This window comes from Homalodisca vitripennis, chromosome X, assembly GCF_021130785.1.
Source record: "Homalodisca vitripennis isolate AUS2020 chromosome X, UT_GWSS_2.1, whole genome shotgun sequence".
Taxonomy (NCBI): domain Eukaryota; kingdom Metazoa; phylum Arthropoda; class Insecta; order Hemiptera; family Cicadellidae; genus Homalodisca; species Homalodisca vitripennis.
The window spans coordinates 142,203,864-142,223,671 of record NC_060215.1 but is presented as its reverse complement, the minus strand read 5'-3'; the positions used below and the strand labels follow the sequence as shown (position 1 = coordinate 142,223,671).

Genomic DNA, 19,808 nt, shown 5'->3' with positions numbered 1-19,808 from the left:
GTGCCTTTTGCTATGTATAGGTTGATAGAATTCAGTGAGAGGAAAAAAAACCATGTGCATAACTCAATATCGAATTTTTGGTGACAAAACACGTTTTGATTTGTCACTCCTCGTTTATAACTTCTTCGGATGATTCAATTCCACTTTGAACAATTCTTTTTAATGTCTATAAGATCTTATATTATTTTTCAGTACTTTGCTATACTTTCACAACTAATTTTATTTTCAAACAATATTGTTTTAAATATAAAACCATAAATATAATAGAGAATGTTTTCTTCCTGTATATTACATTATACATAAAAATGTGAAGAAATTTTTTAAAACCATAATACCAGCTTTGCTTTGAACAGCACTATCCACCACCTATTATCAACAACTGAACCAGAGTGCTCTAGCGGCGTAATAAGGAACTTAATACAGTGTTTCCATCGATTCCCACTAGATTGTGTGCGCTGTATGACCAGATATATTGGGGACTCATAATACCTACAGGGCTCATATTAGCACCTTTACCTCTTCATACAAACGTGAAGAAAATTTTAAAAATCATAAGACCAGCTTTGCTGATCAATAGCTGAAAATTGGCATTTAGTTGAATGTCAATTCACACACAATAAGGATGAAAGTGTTTACTGTATTATACTTGAACTCTTAGATTGATCTGACTTCTGATTTTTTAATGCAATAGCCCATTTTTGTTTTATTTATTTGGATTTCAATAAAATCTAAAACAAACAAGGTATTATAACCCTACGGTGCTGATCCACAAACGTGAGTCATTCGATGCAATTAATTAGAACATGACACAGTAATTATAATTAACGTTATTTACGAGATATTGCAAGCCAAAAGAAAACCAAAGAAGCCAGGGGTTAGAAGAATAACTAAATTGCCGTATGTTAATTATCCCCCGCCCAATGTTGCAAATAATCATTTGTAAGATCTGTCTTAGAGAATGGTTGTGACAGTGCCTAGCAGTGAAATGATATACCACAATTTTATGTGTTAGTAACGCTTGTACGAACCATCTCATATAAACTACTAATAAAATAGGCTTAGAACGTGATTTAAATTCTAGGATCCGAGCTCTAAGCCCGTACAAGCCTTAACGCTTGGTAGTGGTTGGGCAGTGGGTGATTCATCAGAAGTTGGATTCGACTTGGTGGAAATAGAATACATAAAATGTGTAGCGTCTTGCTCGTGAATCAGAAAGTCCCATATTATTAAGTGTATGGAAACATCTTGATACTGAATACACAGACGAATCTTAACTAACCTACAAATCTTAACGGAATTACTAAAAGTCTTACCTTAGCCGATAAAATAGGTTAGCAAAATACCATACTGAAGGACATGGCGGACCAACAAACAGAAAACTGTTTTAAGATGTGGGAGATTCCGTAGCTCTCCGGTTGATCTCGCAATGAAATCTATTAGTTTTTTGGTTTGTTTATATAATGCAATTTGGTAAGGGCGTCAAATTTTGATTCTTAGCTAAAGATCATTAAAAGATGAATGAAAAGATTTCCAAGATGATGGTGGAAACCATCTGGAGAGTGAAGTTTCTGAGATGATAATGGAAAAAAATTATTTTGTGTCGCCAATTGAACGGCCACATAGGTAACTCCGGAATCAAGAAAGCATGTGTCCATTACTCCATATCCATTTAAGTTTGCCGAGACCATGGTGTGGTTGATCTTGATAAAGGCCTTAGATAAGTCGATGTACACTGAATTAACCTCCCCTCCTCTGAAAAGCTACCAAAACATATCCCGGGAAAAGATTTATCTGGCACAAATCCATGTTATAACGGATTAATATTAGTCTTCAAAGCGACTTCTGATGGTTGAGCACAAGTTCTCCTAGAATCTTATACAAAGCTGGCAAGTTAAAGACATTTTCAGGATCTTCACTTTTAAATTGGGAAAGACACAGCTGAGGTTAAGGGCATCAGGAAAAATTCCTTTGCTAGAGACTCATTGAAGGAATTTGGCTAGAATTTAATTGCAGTGTTTAAACAGGGATGATAGTATGTTTAGTAGACCGCCACACTCCGATATGTAGGGGGGTTGCAGCACCTCATCTTTTCTAATAACAATTGAACCCAGCAGACCATCACTACATTATTGTGATCGAAACCATTGTGCCTAACAGGAGCAACCATGTTGTGCTTTTTTAACCAGTTGCCACTTCTTTGTCAATTTTAGATGGGCAACAGACTAAGGTTTATTATTACTGGACTGATGGATTAAGCTCTAGAAGGTTCGAATATTATTTTGAATGAAGTTTCTAGAATTAGAATTATGTCTTCAATTCTTATTGTCATTCCAGCATTTCAGAATTGGATTACAATTTCATTTATGCTTTACGACAGTTTTAATTCAACCGAGTTTCCGTTTTGGAAATGGGTTCAATGTTTCCACAAACAAAGGGATATCATTCGGCTTAAACTTCTGTAATGAGAGTGCCCAGTATATTTCTATCTTTTGTTTGTGATGTGATCATTAAGCATTTCATCAGACCAAACATCCAAGTCCATAATTGGTCCATACTCAACTGATAAAGTGTCATGACAAACTGACATCCTCCAGTTTCTCGACAGCACATTTGTTGGTTGGGCTAACAGGTTGGAGTTCGGAATCATAGTCGGCCAGATTTAATGTTTCCCACTACAAGGCTGGTTGAAAAAAGTCATACGCGGATATTATCCATTCATAATTTCACACAATTTTTTGTAGGTGTTTGTATGCTGCACTGGAGGTATAAATGAATAATTTAATTAAAAGCTTCTGATGTTAAACAAGTCCATGGCGATCGAGATGTCAACCAAGGATTCGATATCGTTGTCACAAAAAATCTGCAAGGAATAAAGCTCCTGATCGCAAAAACGTTCCTCATGAAGATTGTTACTTTGCCAAGATTCCTGTATCTTCTATACACTTTAAAATTGTTCAATTCTAGGAATTTCAAATCCGAAATATCAGAATTTGGTTTGGTTTCACACAAACAAATTGTAATGTACATAGTAGATGCTAAGGAAAACTCGAGATCTCGAAGCATCCGCAATCAGTTTACGTAAACAAATATTTAGATCAAACTTACCGATGACGCTTACTCATCATTTTGTATAATTCTGAGACTCTATTTAGATCCCAACAGCATAAATCTGAAAATCGAGTTTTTATTTCTTCGCTTAGCTCAGCCTTTGAATATACAAGTTATTGCTGAATAACATGAAATACACTGCAGAATAATACTTCTAAAAACATTACTGTATGGAAAAATTAATCAATTTTCCCAACTGAACAAAAATAGAGAAAAATTCTATTTAATCTAAAATGTATTTCTAATTAACTTCCACCTACACACATAGAATGGGTTTTTAAAACTTAGTCATCAGAATGTTATAAACCATTGATTACTGCAATTAAGGATTTAATTATTTTAAAATTGATCTAATAAATCATTTGTATGTTAGTAAATTACTTTCTTAATTAGTTTTTAAACACGTAATATAAAAACTACAATAAACCCATATTTAAACTGCAATTTCTGATGAATAGGTTTTATTTATTACATTACGAACAATAAAACCCGACATCCTATTGAACCAAACAAGATATAATGCAATTGGATGACATAGATTGCAGTATTTTATATTACATACATATCAAATTCCAATCACGAAAAAAAAGTAGTACTGAAAGTACTTTTTGTATTTGGTGAGACATTTAACTTTAGTGGTAGTGGCTACACTGATAACATGCGCTTGTCGTCCCTCATAGGCCAGTAGTGTAGTAAATGTAATATAATTTTCAAGATGTAGTGGTAAGGTGTTGGTGTTGGTGTAGTTGGGTCAAGTTGGAAGAAATGAACAGCTCGGGTGAATGTCATAAATTTATGTGATAAATACATTCTGCAGACTTTCAGAACCAATCATGAGTGACACTCATGAATTGCTTGCTAAAGGAGCAACAACACCTGTAACTAATCAAAACATACCGGTGGACTCAACTAACCTCAACAAATCAGACGTTCGCACCAGTGTTGATAACCACAATTTAAACATAAAATCTGATCTTAAATATTATGATTCCAAATTATCCCCACTGACTCTGCCTCCAAATTTAAATGTCGATCCTCAAAATTATATGTTAAGATGTGGAAGAGATAGTAGAGGGTCAGGAAATAGTGGAAGACCTAGATCTCTGAGTTTTTCTGATGGAAGTGTAACAATGGATCAAAATCATCCCAAAACTAATCAATTATCTTCTAGGCAGCAGTCTATTTCAACAAATCCTCTAGATTTGGACATGTTTTGCCTCAGAGAAAGTGTCAACTCGCTGTCAACTCTAGAGCCCCAAGATGTTATGGTGCCTTATGAAACCGAGGATTTTGAATCAATTAACGAAGATACACCAGCAACCCTTGGATGTGCGAGGACCCTCTCATTCCACGCGTTTTTATGTACTTGCCATCTATCTTGTTGTTGCATGTGCGATTCATTATTCCCTCCGGACTGTGAAGCTTGTTTGTTGGGGGTCTGCATACACTTAACGACAACTCATTTGTGCTACAGGACAGTAGACATTTTTCCTTCGGTTACTACAATTAAAGACCAGGTGAGCTTTTTAAATGTTCATACATAGCCTAGTTAGTGTTGCATGTATAAAATAAGCCTATAAGTAATAGCAGAAAGTTTTAATTTGCAAAATTAAGTTAATGTAGCAAAACTGTCACTAATTTATACATCTGAGGTATGCAATAGGCCATTGTGGACTTTATGCTTTGACAGTTGGCCGTCCCTTAGAAGAAGAATAAATATTGTCTGTTCTTTATAACTGATTGATTTGAATGAAAAATTTACTATTTCTGATGAAGTTTTAATTTGACAGATCTAATTGGTATTAAGCAATTTGTACTTCCATAAATAAAATTATTTATAAATAAAAAATTAACGAAAAGGAAGACCAAACTAGCATATAGTCCATACTAAATTTTTAATATGTTAATTTAAAACAAAACATATACTTTAAACTACAAACTCATTTAGCCTATAACACTTTTTTAAATTTCCAAGCTGTTTTCCAATATTGTTCAAAGTAAACAACTCAACTTTTATGAAAATGTAAAATGGATAATTGTAAAATAAGTAGGCTGCCATAATTATGTAAGCTATACCTCAACCTTCTATATAATTATAATAAAATAATGTAATGTTCTCTTTATTTGTGGCATGTAGTAAAATGCGGTTGGCACAAACTTTATATCAAGCTAATTCTGATAAATTACTGGGTGAAGTTCACTTTTCTTTTATATTTTAGTATGAGGATAATGTAGGCTAGTGCTTAAAAAGTAAAAAAAAACATGAAATTTAAGTTTAGCAAAGCCATTGTTGACATTGTTGAGTGATAAGAAAGATCATTGCCCATGTGTTGTCACTTTAATCTTGTCCAACTGTTGTCAAGGAGTGCCTGTCGTTATACTAAAATATGAAAGAAATTGAAGTTGACTCAGTAGGCCTCAGAATTACCTATAGCAAGCAGGCTGCTGGTTCATATATTCCTAAAATATAACAAACAAAGCTAGTGATAAAAATATCCTGAAACCTAACAAACACTTTCAAGCTTCATCTCTGATTAAATGTGGTCAGTCACGTTACAATAAAATTTAAATTTATGAGTAGCAGTAGCAAGCAGGCTGCTGGTTCATATATTCCTAAAATATAACAAACAAAGCTAGTGATAAAAATATCCTGAAACCTAACAAACACTTTCAAGCTTCATCTCTGATTAAATGTGGTCAGTCACGTTACAATAAAATTTAAATTTATGAGTAGCAGTAGCAAGCAGGCTGCTGGTTCATATATTCCTAAAATATAACAAACAAAGCTAGTGATAAAAATATCCTGAAACCTAACAAACACTTTCAAGCTTCATCTCTGATTAAATGTGGTCAGTCACGTTACAATAAAATTTAAATTTATGAGTAGCAGTAGCAAGCAGGCTGCTGGTTCATATATTCCTAAAATATAACAAACAAAGCTAGTGATAAAAATATCCTGAAACCTAACAAACACTTTCAAGCTTCATCTCTGATTAAATGTGGTCAGTCACGTTACAATAAAATTTAAATTTATGAGTAGCAGTAGCAAGCAGGCTGCTGGTTCATATATTCCTAAAATATAACAAACAAAGCTAGTGATAAAAATATCCTGAAACCTAACAAACACTTTCAAGCTTCATCTCTGATTAAATGTGGTCAGTCACGTTACAATAAAATTTAAATTTATGAGTAGCAGTAGCAAGCAGGCTGCTGGTTCATATATTCCTAAAATATAACAAACAAAGCTAGTGATAAAAATATCCTGAAACCTAACAAACACTTTCAAGCTTCATCTCTGATTAAATGTGGTCAGTCACGTTACAATAAAATTTAAATTTATGAGTAGCAGTAGCAAGCAGGCTGCTGGTTCATATATTCCTAAAATATAACAAACAAAGCTAGTGATAAAAATATCCTGAAACCTAACCATTTTAAACTCAAACACTTTCAAGCTTCATCTCTGATTAAATGTGGTCAGTCACGTTACAATAAAATTTAAATTTATGAGTAGCAGTAGCAAGCAGGCTGCTGGTTCATATATTCCTAAAATATAACAAACAAAGCTAGTGATAAAAATATCCTGAAACCTAACCAACACTTTCAAGCTTCATCTCTGATTAAATGTGGTCAGTCACGTTACAATAAAATTTAAATTTATGAGTAGCAGTAGCAAGCAGGCTGCTGGTTCATATATTCCTAAAATATAACAAACAAAGCTAGTGATAAAAATATCCTGAAACCTAACAAACACTTTCAAGCTTCATCTCTGATTAAATGTGGTCAGTCACGTTACAATAAAATTTAAATTTATGAGTAGCAGTAGCAAGCAGGCTGCTGGTTCATATATTCCTAAAATATAACAAACAAAGCTAGTGATAAAAATATCCTGAAACCTAACAAACACTTTCAAGCTTCATCTCTGATTAAATGTGGTCAGTCACGTTACAATAAAATTTAAATTTATGAGTAGCAGTAGCAAGCAGGCTGCTGGTTCATATATTCCTAAAATATAACAAACAAAGCTAGTGATAAAAATATCCTGAAACCTAACAAACACTTTCAAGCTTCATCTCTGATTAAATGTGGTCAGTCACGTTACAATAAAATTTAAATTTATGAGTAGCAGTAGCAAGCAGGCTGCTGGTTCATATATTCCTAAAATATAACAAACAAAGCTAGTGATAAAAATATCCTGAAACCTAACAAACACTTTCAAGCTTCATCTCTGATTAAATGTGGTCAGTCACGTTACAATAAAATTTAAATTTATGAGTAGCAGTAGCAAGCAGGCTGCTGGTTCATATATTCCTAAAATATAACAAACAAAGCTAGTGATAAAAATATCCTGAAACCTAACAAACACTTTCAAGCTTCATCTCTGATTAAATGTGGTCAGTCACGTTACAATAAAATTTAAATTTATGAGTAATTGATTCTAGAATAAACAATTTTATAACTTTTGGGTTAGGACTATTGCTTTGTATATTCAGTAAGAAATACTTTATTATCAGTATATTGATTTAGACACGTAGTACTTCGAGAAATGCAACAACATTAAAGAAAAGAGGCCCTGTAGAGTGATTTCAAATTATCTGTAGTAAAAGTATTTCAAGTCTGAATAAATGGTGAAATATTATCCGCTTAATTACAAGACCAATCGGAAAGGGTAGTTGTGTATTATAATGGTACTATGGTAATTTCAACTTATTATCAGGGTTTGAAATGGATGGAGATAGGATGACTGTACTTATAAGTTTTTTTTTTGAAGGTGTTTTGGTGTAGTTTTTTTATAAGGTAAAAAATCTATTAACGAAATGTTCACAAAGTGTGAGTCGCAAAAAATTAGTTGCTTTCCTTGTCAAATATGTGTTCTGTAACAGAGAAGTTAGCTATCAGGTCACCATGACAGGGTTCTCTGCATAACATATTTTTGCTTTTCACTTTTAGTTTCTAACTCAAATCAAGAACTATAGATATACAAAAAAGTAGGTAGATGAATAGGATACATTCATAATGTTTTAATTTAGCCCGTTCAAAAAGGAGGGAGTGCAAGCTGTTAAGGGAGGGTGTGCCACCGTTTTAGGCTGAAGAAGGAAACGTGATAATAACACTGCTACAGTGTATACTTAGTATAATACGGAATTGAATAAAATATTCCTAGATTATCATTTATTTATATCATTATGGAAATGATAAAGTATTTGTAGTTGTAATTATCGATATATTGTTATTAGAATATCAATTTAGAATATCAGTTTCAAGTTCATAGGATCAGCTGCAGTTATTAAATTAATATAAGCAGCTGGTGTATGTTTTGCCAAGAAATAAGCGTCTTTCTCTGTAAATAATTGTTTTAAGAATAGTACTTCTAATTGTTCAACTTTCCTAGGGCTGATTTTGAGCATAACTTACCGATATTAAAACGATTTTGAGGATAATAGACTGAGATTTATTAGATAACATAATTATGAATTTAACTTTTTATATTTTATGTTTCTGGGGAGGTGGGGTTTGGAGCACTGAGGCAGGCTACACTTGCGCCAGGTACCACCAACCCTATGACAGTCCTGATTTTAAATTTAGGACAGTAACTTTAAAAATTTGACACATCGGCTACCCTGTCTGTAGAACAGCATTTCTCTTGGAGTAAGGGATTTTGACTGACGTGATAACTGTAACTCTTAGTTAGAATAACCATTTTTATATTTACTTTGGTCATTTTATATTGTTTTTATTACCACATCCATTAACGATGTTTCTATTTTATTACTTTTGTGGAATATAGTTTTATTTAGTGTCCTAATTTAGATAAAATTACCAATCGGATAATCGTCCCAACAACTAGTTATTCTCTGCAGATCTAAGTGCTTTAATTTCTTCTAGAACAAGATCCACCTTGTGCACAATGTTAAAACTCAAACACATGTATGCCCTTAATTTTGGTTATAGCGTCATAGAATATATCTCATTAAAGTTAATTTATACACATATTTAGTATTTATTTCTCTTATTACTTCATAAAAATGTCAAACTGTCTTTTACTTCATAGAAGTTAAATATTTAAAAAGTATATGCTTTACATGAAAACTCAGAAGCATTCGGAAACATACTCATACTAAAATGGAAAATCTCCCAAGATTCTATGTCCAACAATTAAGGATTTTACAAACCAATGGGTCCTTTTCACTTAAGTGCTTCAACACTGTTACTAAACTGGTGTAAAAAGATTACATAATCATGTAAATACATTTAAAATATCTCAAAATTACTGTACCTAGTTTGAATTGTACACACTTTACGAAAGACACTGAAAATTGTTTTAATACATACATTTTAATTATACTTTTAAAGTGAGGCATTTCTTACAATTTCAGTAAATAATTCACCTTTACTGTATTCAAAGTTTAACATGTGTTCTTATTGGGTAAAATGCAACATTGCTTTTCTAGAGCTGAAAATATAATTTTTATCTAGGATAGTTAGTACTGTACAAGAAGAAATTGGGTAAAATGCAACATTGCTTTTCTAGAGCTGAAAATATAATTTTTATCTAGGATAGTTAGTACTGTACAAGAAGAAATTGGGTAAAATGCAACATTGCTTTTCTAGAGCTGAAAATATAATTTTTATCTAGGATAGTTAGTACTGTACAAGAAGAAATTGGGTAAAATGCAACATTGCTTTTCTAGAGCTGAAAATATAATTTTTATCTAGGATAGTTAGTACTGTACAAGAAGAAATTGGGTAAAATGCAACATTGCTTTTCTAGAGCTGAAAATATAATTTTTATCTAGGATAGTAAGTACTGTACAAGATCTTAAATATTTTGTACTTAATATCCTAGATAAAAATTGATTTTTCTATTTTTTCACAGCAACATTGATTACAATTAGGTATTAATTATATTTTTCAGAGTGTTCTTATTATTAAAATGGGATATACACAATATGAGATAAGAGGGTTTAGTCAGAGGAAAGTGCTTTTGATGGTTTAAATTGAATTTCTACTTTTCCTAGAGCCACTGGTCTACAAGTTTCTCAGGGGTAATAGTACAGTCAATCTGTATCGAATTTACTACAAAACGGACCACCCTAATTTTTTTTGCATAAATCGTTAAAGTTGCCTTAGAAAAGCTTAAGTCCGAGTTTTTGAGAATGTACGGTTAAGGGTTTTTGAGAAAACTCAAAAAGTTTTTGGATTCGATTTATCTCGAGAACGGTACGTTGTAAGGAAATTTTGAAAATCACATAATTTCAAGGACATTATTATCTACAACTTTTGTCATTGGGTGGATGCGCTAAAATAAAAATTGCATGAAATAGATGGCGCCAAAGTCACCAAAAAACGGTTTTTTTCACTTTTTCACCGCCCAACAATTTTTTTCGCTCGCACTTTTAAATGCAAAAGTTATTCATCATAAAAAAAACCTACAAAAAACATATAAACTTTTTTGTTGTGCAATAAACTTTTTTCAAGTGTTTTCAAGATTCAGTGCAAGTCAAATGGTCAAGAAGTTTTTAGATTCGAGTTATCTCAAGAACAGTAAGTTTGTGAAAAAATTGTATTTAACAAAAAATATTAAAAACATTATTATCTACAACTTTCGTTATTGAGTGGATGTGCTAGAATAAAAGTGCATGAAATAGATGGCGTTGAAGTCACCAAAAAACGGTTTTTTTCACTTTTTCACTGTGAAAAAAATTTTTTTGCTCACAATTTCAAATGAGAAAGTTATTCGTCATAAAAAGACCTACAAAAAACATATACACTTTTTTGTTGTGCAAAAAAATATTTTCAAGTTTCAGTGCAAATAATGTTTAATATTGTCATAATTGTAAAAGTCAACTAGAATTGTCCCGTAGTAATGAAAAATGCTCATGAAAAACAAAAATCATTGGAAAATTAAATATTTTAATAATAATTTCTTTAAATGAGACTTTTATATTATTATTTGTATATACTTACTTGTTTACACGTTCTGCATTTGAAGACGAATTTATGGGACAGGCCCAGTCATATTTTGAAAGCAGGATATACACCTTTTGGGGAGAACCGGTTTTCTAACTCCCCTATTGTAACGGTCACGCTAGATACGAAAATCGCTCTTTGTCGCGCTACAACACGAAAACTATCGATCGCATGTAAAAGAAGTTTATATGTTTTTTGTAGGTTTTTTTATGATGAATAACTTTTGCATTTAAAAGTGCGAGCGAAAAAAAATTGTTGGGCGGTGAAAAAGTGAAAAAACCGTTTTTTGGTGACTTTGGCGCCATCTATTTCATGCAATTTTTATTTTAGCGCATCCACCCAATGACAAAAGTTGTAGATAATAATGTCCTTGAAATTATGTGATTTTCAAAATTTCCTTACAACGTACCGTTCTCGAGATAAATCGAATCCAAAAACTTTTTGAGTTTTCTCAAAAACCCTTAACCGTACATTCTCAAAAACTCGGACTTAAGCTTTTCTAAGGCAACTTTAACGATTTATGCAAAAAAAATTAGGGTGGTCCGTTTTGTTGTAAAACAGCCCTTTTTTCGTGACAGATTGACTGTACTATAACAGTTATCGTGTAGACTTCAGTTAATAACAAATCGTTTTGTGACTTAATAACCAGTTTTGGCAACGTGGAGGGTGTAGAAAACATCAACTCAAATTCATTTGCGAGTTACAACTGCCATCTCGAGCCAGCAGTTAAAACAATTTATAAACATTAAGGTTAAATTATAATTAATATTTTCTGTTATTAAATGAAGAGATTTAATATTCACGCTAATCTTGGGTACTTTTGTATTGTCCCGAGGCCACTATTTTTGGAACAGTTTCTTTACCAGGGACCTAAAAAACTGCATTATTAGAAAGAACAGACTTTATTTGACTTACTGTGAAATTACATATCATTATGGCGATCCGTTTTCTGCCTCTCAAAAGAAGCGACGTCGTCGAGAAGAGTCCACTCTGTCCCTATCTACTTCTTGTTATTATGCGGTATAAGTAAGTTTAGATTATATTATCATAAATATGTTACTAGTAGTACCAAAGTTAAAAAAATAACGTTTACGAGCACTCACGTGATCTGAGCTTGAATTTGGGTACTATCTCGAGGGATGTTTTTCTTTTTTTCACCAGTTGTGCGGGCCACTGAAGTCCGCACTGATGGCCAGGAGCATTTCCTATCGGTAGTTTCCCGGCTTCGGATCACGTCTCAGATTGTGTAACTTTTCCTACGTTAGATCACGTTTTACGATCCGGCACGTGACCTCAATATGTCGAAATTTTTGGTTAGTGGCCTGTCACTGCTGGTCATCCACAGGGTTGCCCAGATATAAGTGGCACATCGGTTTTTGCTGTACCCGATCTAGGTTCAACAAAGGGATAAACCAGGCAAAAGTGAGCTTTTTCGTGTAGTATTTACGTACTTTGCCGTGTCGCGTACGATTGTCGGCTGATTCACTAATTTTTATTGATTACCTTTATTAATTCTTATTTAATTGAGTTCATTTCATTGTGTAATCTTTATACAACAATAAAGAACATATATATGCAATGTACTTTGAAATAATAACGTTGCCATTTAAATATAAATTTGGCTGTCAAATCATCGTCCTACTACATGAGATATGATGTGTATACCGTGTTTAGACTCGACTTGTTTTTTGCTCATGGATTTTTTTCATGATATTAACAAATAAAGTAATAAATATTTGTGGTCACGGGTGATGGATAATGACTCGCAGCAGGCTGGTGGTAAAGACTGCGGAGTCAAGTTACGGGAGTGTGTGCAAGTGGGCCAAGGGATCTGAGCGCGCGCGGCCGAGGCTGTACTAGCCATCCACGAAACATTGACCTCATCTAGGTCATTCTGTGATTGATTTAAAAGAACCGAACTATCGGAACACCTTTTATTTTGAATATAACCACGAAACAACTGAATAAATCCGTAAATATTCCAGGTTTTGGCCTCGTGGGTACGAGAATACCGAAGGGTGGGCTGGCAGGGAAAGCCCAATGTTTTTGGGACGCAATTCGGTCTACGTAGTGGTCACATAAATACTACGAGTCATAAGGCCACTACCCGATCGGTTACCTTAGACGCTTCCGGGTGCAAAACGTAAAAATGGCTGATGCGAAGAGAAACTAATCTATTCATTCCTAACAAGACACTATTATTTTTAAATGAAATCATAATTAATGAGTAACAAATATTTTAAAAAATCGAAAATAATTGGTTTGGAAATATGTTTTGTTACGGCCGACCTGTATTTATCGAATTTCAAATACGGCAGATGTGTCACATTTATAATTCTTCTTTTATAATTTTTGAGTAAGAATGTTTATGAATTTGCTGTTTGTGGTATTCTTTGCGTCTAGTGTGCTTGAAATATTGTGAACTTAATTTTTACAAATCAATTTTACACAATGTTTTCTCAAGGGTAAATATTGTCAAAACTCATGAACTAAGCCAACTAAAAGGTACATTTTGGCCAAAAGTATTGACATTTGGTTAACAAGTGGTTGTGTGCTTTTGAAAGCAACAAAGTCAACACAGGACATTACTTTCCTTGGTCAATACAAAGTTTCTAGCTGAAATTCAAATCAAAATGTTGAATACAGGAAATCTATTTATTCAATAATTTTCACAATTTCACAGCAAAAAAATTAATGTAATTGTGATGAACCTCTTTCGGGTTATGCTATAAATCTTTGTCAATTTTCTAGATGTTTTCTAAACCTTTAATTTATACAAAACTGAAGATTCCATTCATATATCGTCTCATTGTGTAAGAATGAATATGTGTTCTCTAGTACTTAGCTAAACTAGGTATTGCTTTGAAATTCAGTTTGAACAAATAAATTTGAGGCAATGTTCTGATGAAAAATGTTAAAATTCCTTTCTGATATATATCATTGCTCACTATAATATTTTTAATCAAACAAAATCTAGCATTTTCCAAAATTCTGAAAGGGAGCAACCATGGTAATTAAACATCTTGCAAGTGCACTCTTGTACTAAACTTTGCCATTTATAAAAATAATTATTTGTATTAGTAATATACATTTTTTAATGGTTATTTAACAATAATACAGAAATATAGTTATGGTGGTAAGGGCTAATTCAATGTGAATCTTAAGTTAATTCCAGTCAACCTTTCACTTAGTTCTTCATGCTCTTGATGAGACAATGAGAATACCTTTTCACCTTTATTGCACTTGATTTTGTAATAAAGGTGACTCATCCAGAGATAAAAGTCATATTTTTAATTCTGCCAGTAAAATATGGGTCAAAAATACATTTATTAAATATAGGGTTACAATGTAATTAATACACATAGGAATCCCCATGTTAAATCCTTCAGTCTTTGAATATTTATTTTCTTTACAAATATGACATTTGGCGTATTGATACTCGCGTATTGCAAAACATTCCCAGATGAAATGTCATAAATCTTGGTTACTCATAGTTTTTTTTATCCGAATCCTCTCCAATGTGAATATTGGATTTAGTTCTATTTCACCTTCCTTTTAGTGCAGTGTCTTAAATCTGCCACTGTGACAGACAACCTCTAGAATCCGGAGTCCACGTCTGTCTGAAGATATCCAAAAAAGTCGGTGTTGAAGACATTCAAAATAAACTCTTTGTATCGTTTCGACATCAGAGACACCTGAACCAGAAAAGAGGTTGTCTGCTTCACCCAGCAGTCACTCAGTGTAATCTAGATGAAGAGGTGTCCTCATTGTCTCATCAGGTGAACATTCACGTTGAAACATTAATCATCGCATTGGGATGGAAATTTTTTAAGCGAAAGATTACAATAGCATATGTGAAATCGAATAAGATAAATTATGATTGGTCTATAAAACATTATGTTGTATAGAGGCGAGGAGCTGTAAACAAAAGGCGACGATATGCCTTGAATGTGTGGGCCTTAGAACTATAAGGCACCTATCTCCCTACTGTCTTTTCTACGGGTCTCCTAACTAGTTAAATTATTATAGTCGGACATATTCTCACACTGAATTTATTGTCAAGGAAAATCTCTTTAAGAGCCATGTTCTCAAGAGAAATGTAACTCATTTATACATTTATTCCTTTTTTTGTTTTCTTAGGACAAGAAGCTTATAAATTGTACTTAGTCCTGTAAGAACCTTTCCACTACTTCCAGAGTGACAGGATATTCAGGATGGGTAAGGTTAGGGAGTAGGGGCCGCCTCCTATCAAGATCCATGAGGAAGAATTAGGGCACTACATCTCAAAGTCATGTCTTCCCGGAAGAAGGGGAGGCCAGTTCTGAACCAGCCTCTCCAGTCAAAGCAGGCAGGGGGTGGCACACCCTTGTTGAGGCTAGCAAGAACCTCTGAGGTTAGGGAACAAACCCCACCAACTCCAACAGTCATCTCCCACAGTAGACTAGACCTATCGAATTGCCCATGAACCCCAGACTCTTGACATTTTCGGTTAGTGATGTGCCGCTCCTGGACATCCATAAGGTTGCCCAGATTTAAGTGACACATCGGTTTTTGCTGTGCCCAGTGGTAGGTTCAGTTGGATGGTATAAACCAGACAGAAGTGATCCCTGCTGGGTGAAATTTATTCCTTACTAAACTTTCCTATTTAAGTAAGAAAAATTCTCCTCGTAGGATGAAATTTTAATGTAAATTTCTTCAGGCAAATGTAAAAATATAATGTAAATGTCATGAGCATCCTCAGTTTCTGTAATACCACAAAATTAGTAATTTTAGCTCATCATTTAGGTATATAAACATCAGTTTATGTGAATAAATAAGTAGACCAGCAAAACTTCATGAATGAACTTAGAAGCAGGAAGGATCTCTGGTATCGGGCTGCGGACCCATCACTAGTTTGCAAACTATGTAGTTATATGTCAATGGTTACAAACTTTAAAATCAAAGTATAACTATACTACAGTGCTTGTTCCATTCATTGCATTGTAATAAATGTTTCTGTATTGTAAATTGCATATACAATTTAGTCGTCCCTCTTAATAGTTGGCTAGGAGAATGAAAATGCCCTTCACCCTTAAAACCGCCACAGTTTGATTCACAATTTTTCTCCCTTACATCTGAGGTATGTCGTGATTGATCGGTGTACCATTTCATTGTTCTGGATTAGGTAAATTTTCTATTTATATTTAATTGGCCAAATGTTATATACCACAAGTTAACTAAGGTTAGCTATCTAAAATTTTGTTGTCTGAATCAATTAAAAATAATTGCTTACTCACATTAAGTAGCAAATATGGTAACTTACATTTGTCTGGTTTTTTCCTATACTGTGGTAATGTTATAATGCCTGGATTTTCCCTACAAATCAGTTAAGGGGCAAAATGTTAAAACATTTTCAGCTACTGAAAACCGTTCAAGTGATGTAATGAATGTTTGGTAGTTTAGCTTTTAAAAATTAAATTATGGACTAAACTCTAAGTTACGATAAATTAGTAACGCCCTCCTACTTCTTGGAAACCAGATTGGAATAATCCTTGGAAAACACCTGTAAAAATTCTTTGAAAACATAAAGCATGAAAGAAATTTGTTACAAAGAGTTTTAAAGTGATAATATTATTTTTTCATGTGAAGAAGTATGAGATCTTGTTATAAGTCCTAAAATGATGCAAGTTTTAAGTTTTAATGATTGTAAATATATTCAAAACAAATCTTAACCAATGTAGACAAACTAAAACACTAAAGTGTGTTCAACTTCAAATGCTTTTTAGTCCTTGTATAATTATAGAGACATCTCATTTAAACATATGATTAATACATATCAAAAACCTTCTACTTTTATCAATCTTTAAACAATAAAGTAAAATATGTACTTACAGAATTATAATCTTGTTACAAGAGGTTTTGTAGAACACAGAAGAGACACGAAACAATTCAATGCTGGGCTACTTCTACAAAATATAAGTTAACAATACATGGCATTTCAAAAATATTCAAAAGAATACAGGTGCTAGACATACTAAAGAGGTTTGTGTTCACACTTCCACGAAGCAATCTTGAAGTTATTTTAGTTACCTTACTCTATTGAAGTGTAACTCTTACACAGAGATTTTAAAACTTTTTTTCATAAGTTATATTGTAATTTGAAATTTGAAAAAAAAAACAAATACTTTGTATCCATTATTACTATGACCACACAACTGCTATAACTGTGTGTACAGTCATTCCAAGATCACACAGCGTGCCTCCTGTTGAATGAGTTTGTTTTTATGTGCAGATTATTAAGTTTTACTTCTGAGTTAACTATTTTTAAACCGTTACCAGTTTTAAAACACTGACATGTATGTTAAACAATGTACTTTTGGTCAGACAGATTTCCCTCAACATCTTACATGCTCAAGACTTCTCCCTTTGCATGTCCTCCATTAACAATTAGAAATCGTAACTTGTGTCTTAAAAACTGTACGCTCCTTTTCTTTAATAAAAGAAGAGTCTGATCCCCTCTTAAGCCTTATTCTGCCCGACCTCATGGGTCACTGGCCTGTGCGAGGATCTTAAGAAACAGAATAAGGGGGAGAGTCAATACAGTACAAGATCGATGGTACTGATAAAACGGTCACAGAGATGATTTGAACCTGCGCTGTCTCTAACTCAGACCCAAAGTCCAACGTCTTAGACCACTTGGCCATCGGCACTTCCATAAACATACATGTTCAAACTAAACTGTAAATTTTACATAAATGTCATGCTATTTCACTATTTTTTTGTTTTCTCTCGTAGGACAAGAAGCTTCGAAATTGCACGTAGTCCTAAAAGGACTTTAGTGCTGCTCCCGGAGTGACAGGATATTCTGAATGGCTAAGGTTGGGGGTAGGGGCAGCCTCCTGTCACGATCCATGAAGAAGAATTCATGGTGTTAATCTCAGTCATGTCTCCCCGGAAGAAAAGAAAGCCAGCTCTGAACCAGCCTCTCCAGTCAAAGCAGACGGGGTGGAACGTCCTTATGTCTACGCAAGAAACTTTGACACTTAGGGAACCCCACGAACTCCAGCAGTCATCTCCCGCAGTAGAGTAGACCTATTGATCTACTCTTGCATCCCAGAATCTCAAAATTCTCTCCTGGACATCCATAAGGTTGCCCAGATTTAAGTGACACTTCGGTTTTTGTTGTACCCATTGTAGATTCAACTGGAAGTTATAAACCAGCCAAAAGTGAACCCTCCTGGGGATATTTCACTATTTATTTTCTTAAGCATTATTTTTTGATGAAAAAACACCATATGATGAGAAGTAAATATTTTTGTTATCTTACAATAATATAGTTTGCATACCAGTATTAACGAATGGTAGATTATTAATGTAGGAGTACATTCTAACCGGGAATAATAAACATCCTGTAAATAAAAAAAACTTAACGAGTAGTTTTCTAGTTGCAATGTTCCATTTGAAAAACATAAATAGTCATCGATCATGTATTGAGTAGCAGGCTATATAGAATGGAACTATCATTATGTTTTAATTCTTGCATTGATCATAGTATTATTCTTCAATTCCCAAATATTTTGTTTTGAATTTACAATTACCTCCTATCGATAGTATAGTGTTAGGTTATGTTAACCTAATTGTGTTTAATGACAGTCAAATTACGGAGAAAGAAGCTAATACAAAGTTGGAAAATATTGAACTTTCAGTGATGTTACATGTTTTATTATATTTTTAGTTCTGTGTAATTAATGTCAGAGTGTATTTAATTTATGAAAATATATTATTAAACTGAAGTATAAATAAATTTATATGTATGTTACCAAAAAATTGATATGGTTACATTTAAATATCAGCTGCGTAGGTACCAAGAAAGAACATGACCGTGGCCTTTGAAAGAGTCTTTAAGACTATTAGCTGTTTGAGAACAACAATATTCTTTTGGTCCATGGCCTTTAACTTCCCTCCATGGACAAAACATTTTTCTGACTAAGAAAGTTCTTGTATAATAACTCTTCAATGTCACAAAGGGGATTCCTAAATATTTATTGTATGATCTAATATTGCACAAAAAACTAAAGCTCGTATGGTTGTATTTAGAGTCAATAAAAATATAGTATTGGTTTACACCTGTTTGGTGTACGTATGTCCAATAGCTTCAAGTAGCATAAAATGACAACATTCTGATGTCGAAGGCTTAGCATATGGATCAAGGGGTAAGCAGACAAAATGGGCAGAGATGTCCATAGTATCTCCCAAGTTCATAAAATAAAAATAATTTTAGTGATGAATAACTAAAACCAGTTCTTATAGAGCAAGATTCACTACATACTAATGTTGATTCCATGACTTTTGCAGTCTGCACTATATGTAAGTTTATCAGTCACGCATGCTTGGGTTAACCAGTTGGTTTTGTTTACCATATAACAATGAGTAGCACTTTTACCAAGAACTGCCAGAGCGTGTTATAATATTTAGAATGGACAAACACAGCTGGTTCCTTTCTTTTTTCGTATACAGGAGTGAGCAGAAAACTGTTTATCAGTTTATAAACTGTGCTTGGTTCCTTTATCAACACACACAACTACATTTTAATTCCCACTTGATGAAAAGTAGTGAGACTTTTGAATTATATATTAACATAGTAACCATTGTTTCCAGATCAGGAGAACCATTTTATATTTATTATTGATATTGGTTAGGTGTCTACAACACTTCATTAAAATGTGTAAACAATTATTTTTCACGTTTTGTTT

General features: G+C 33.3%; 1 protein-coding gene across 1 annotated transcript in view; it reads left to right on the top strand.

Moving 5' to 3' along the window:
- Positions 1-3,798: 3,798 nt before the first annotated feature.
- The window catches only part of LOC124369941 (phosphatidylinositol 3-kinase regulatory subunit gamma), a 114,209-nt gene continuing 98,199 nt past the window's right edge, over positions 3,799-19,808 (top strand). Inside the window, exon 1 of the mRNA XM_046828143.1 lies at positions 3,799-4,625. Within this exon, the coding sequence (XP_046684099.1) occupies positions 3,942-4,625 (684 nt within the window). The 5' untranslated portion in view covers positions 3,799-3,941. The remainder of the gene's footprint in view (positions 4,626-19,808) is intronic.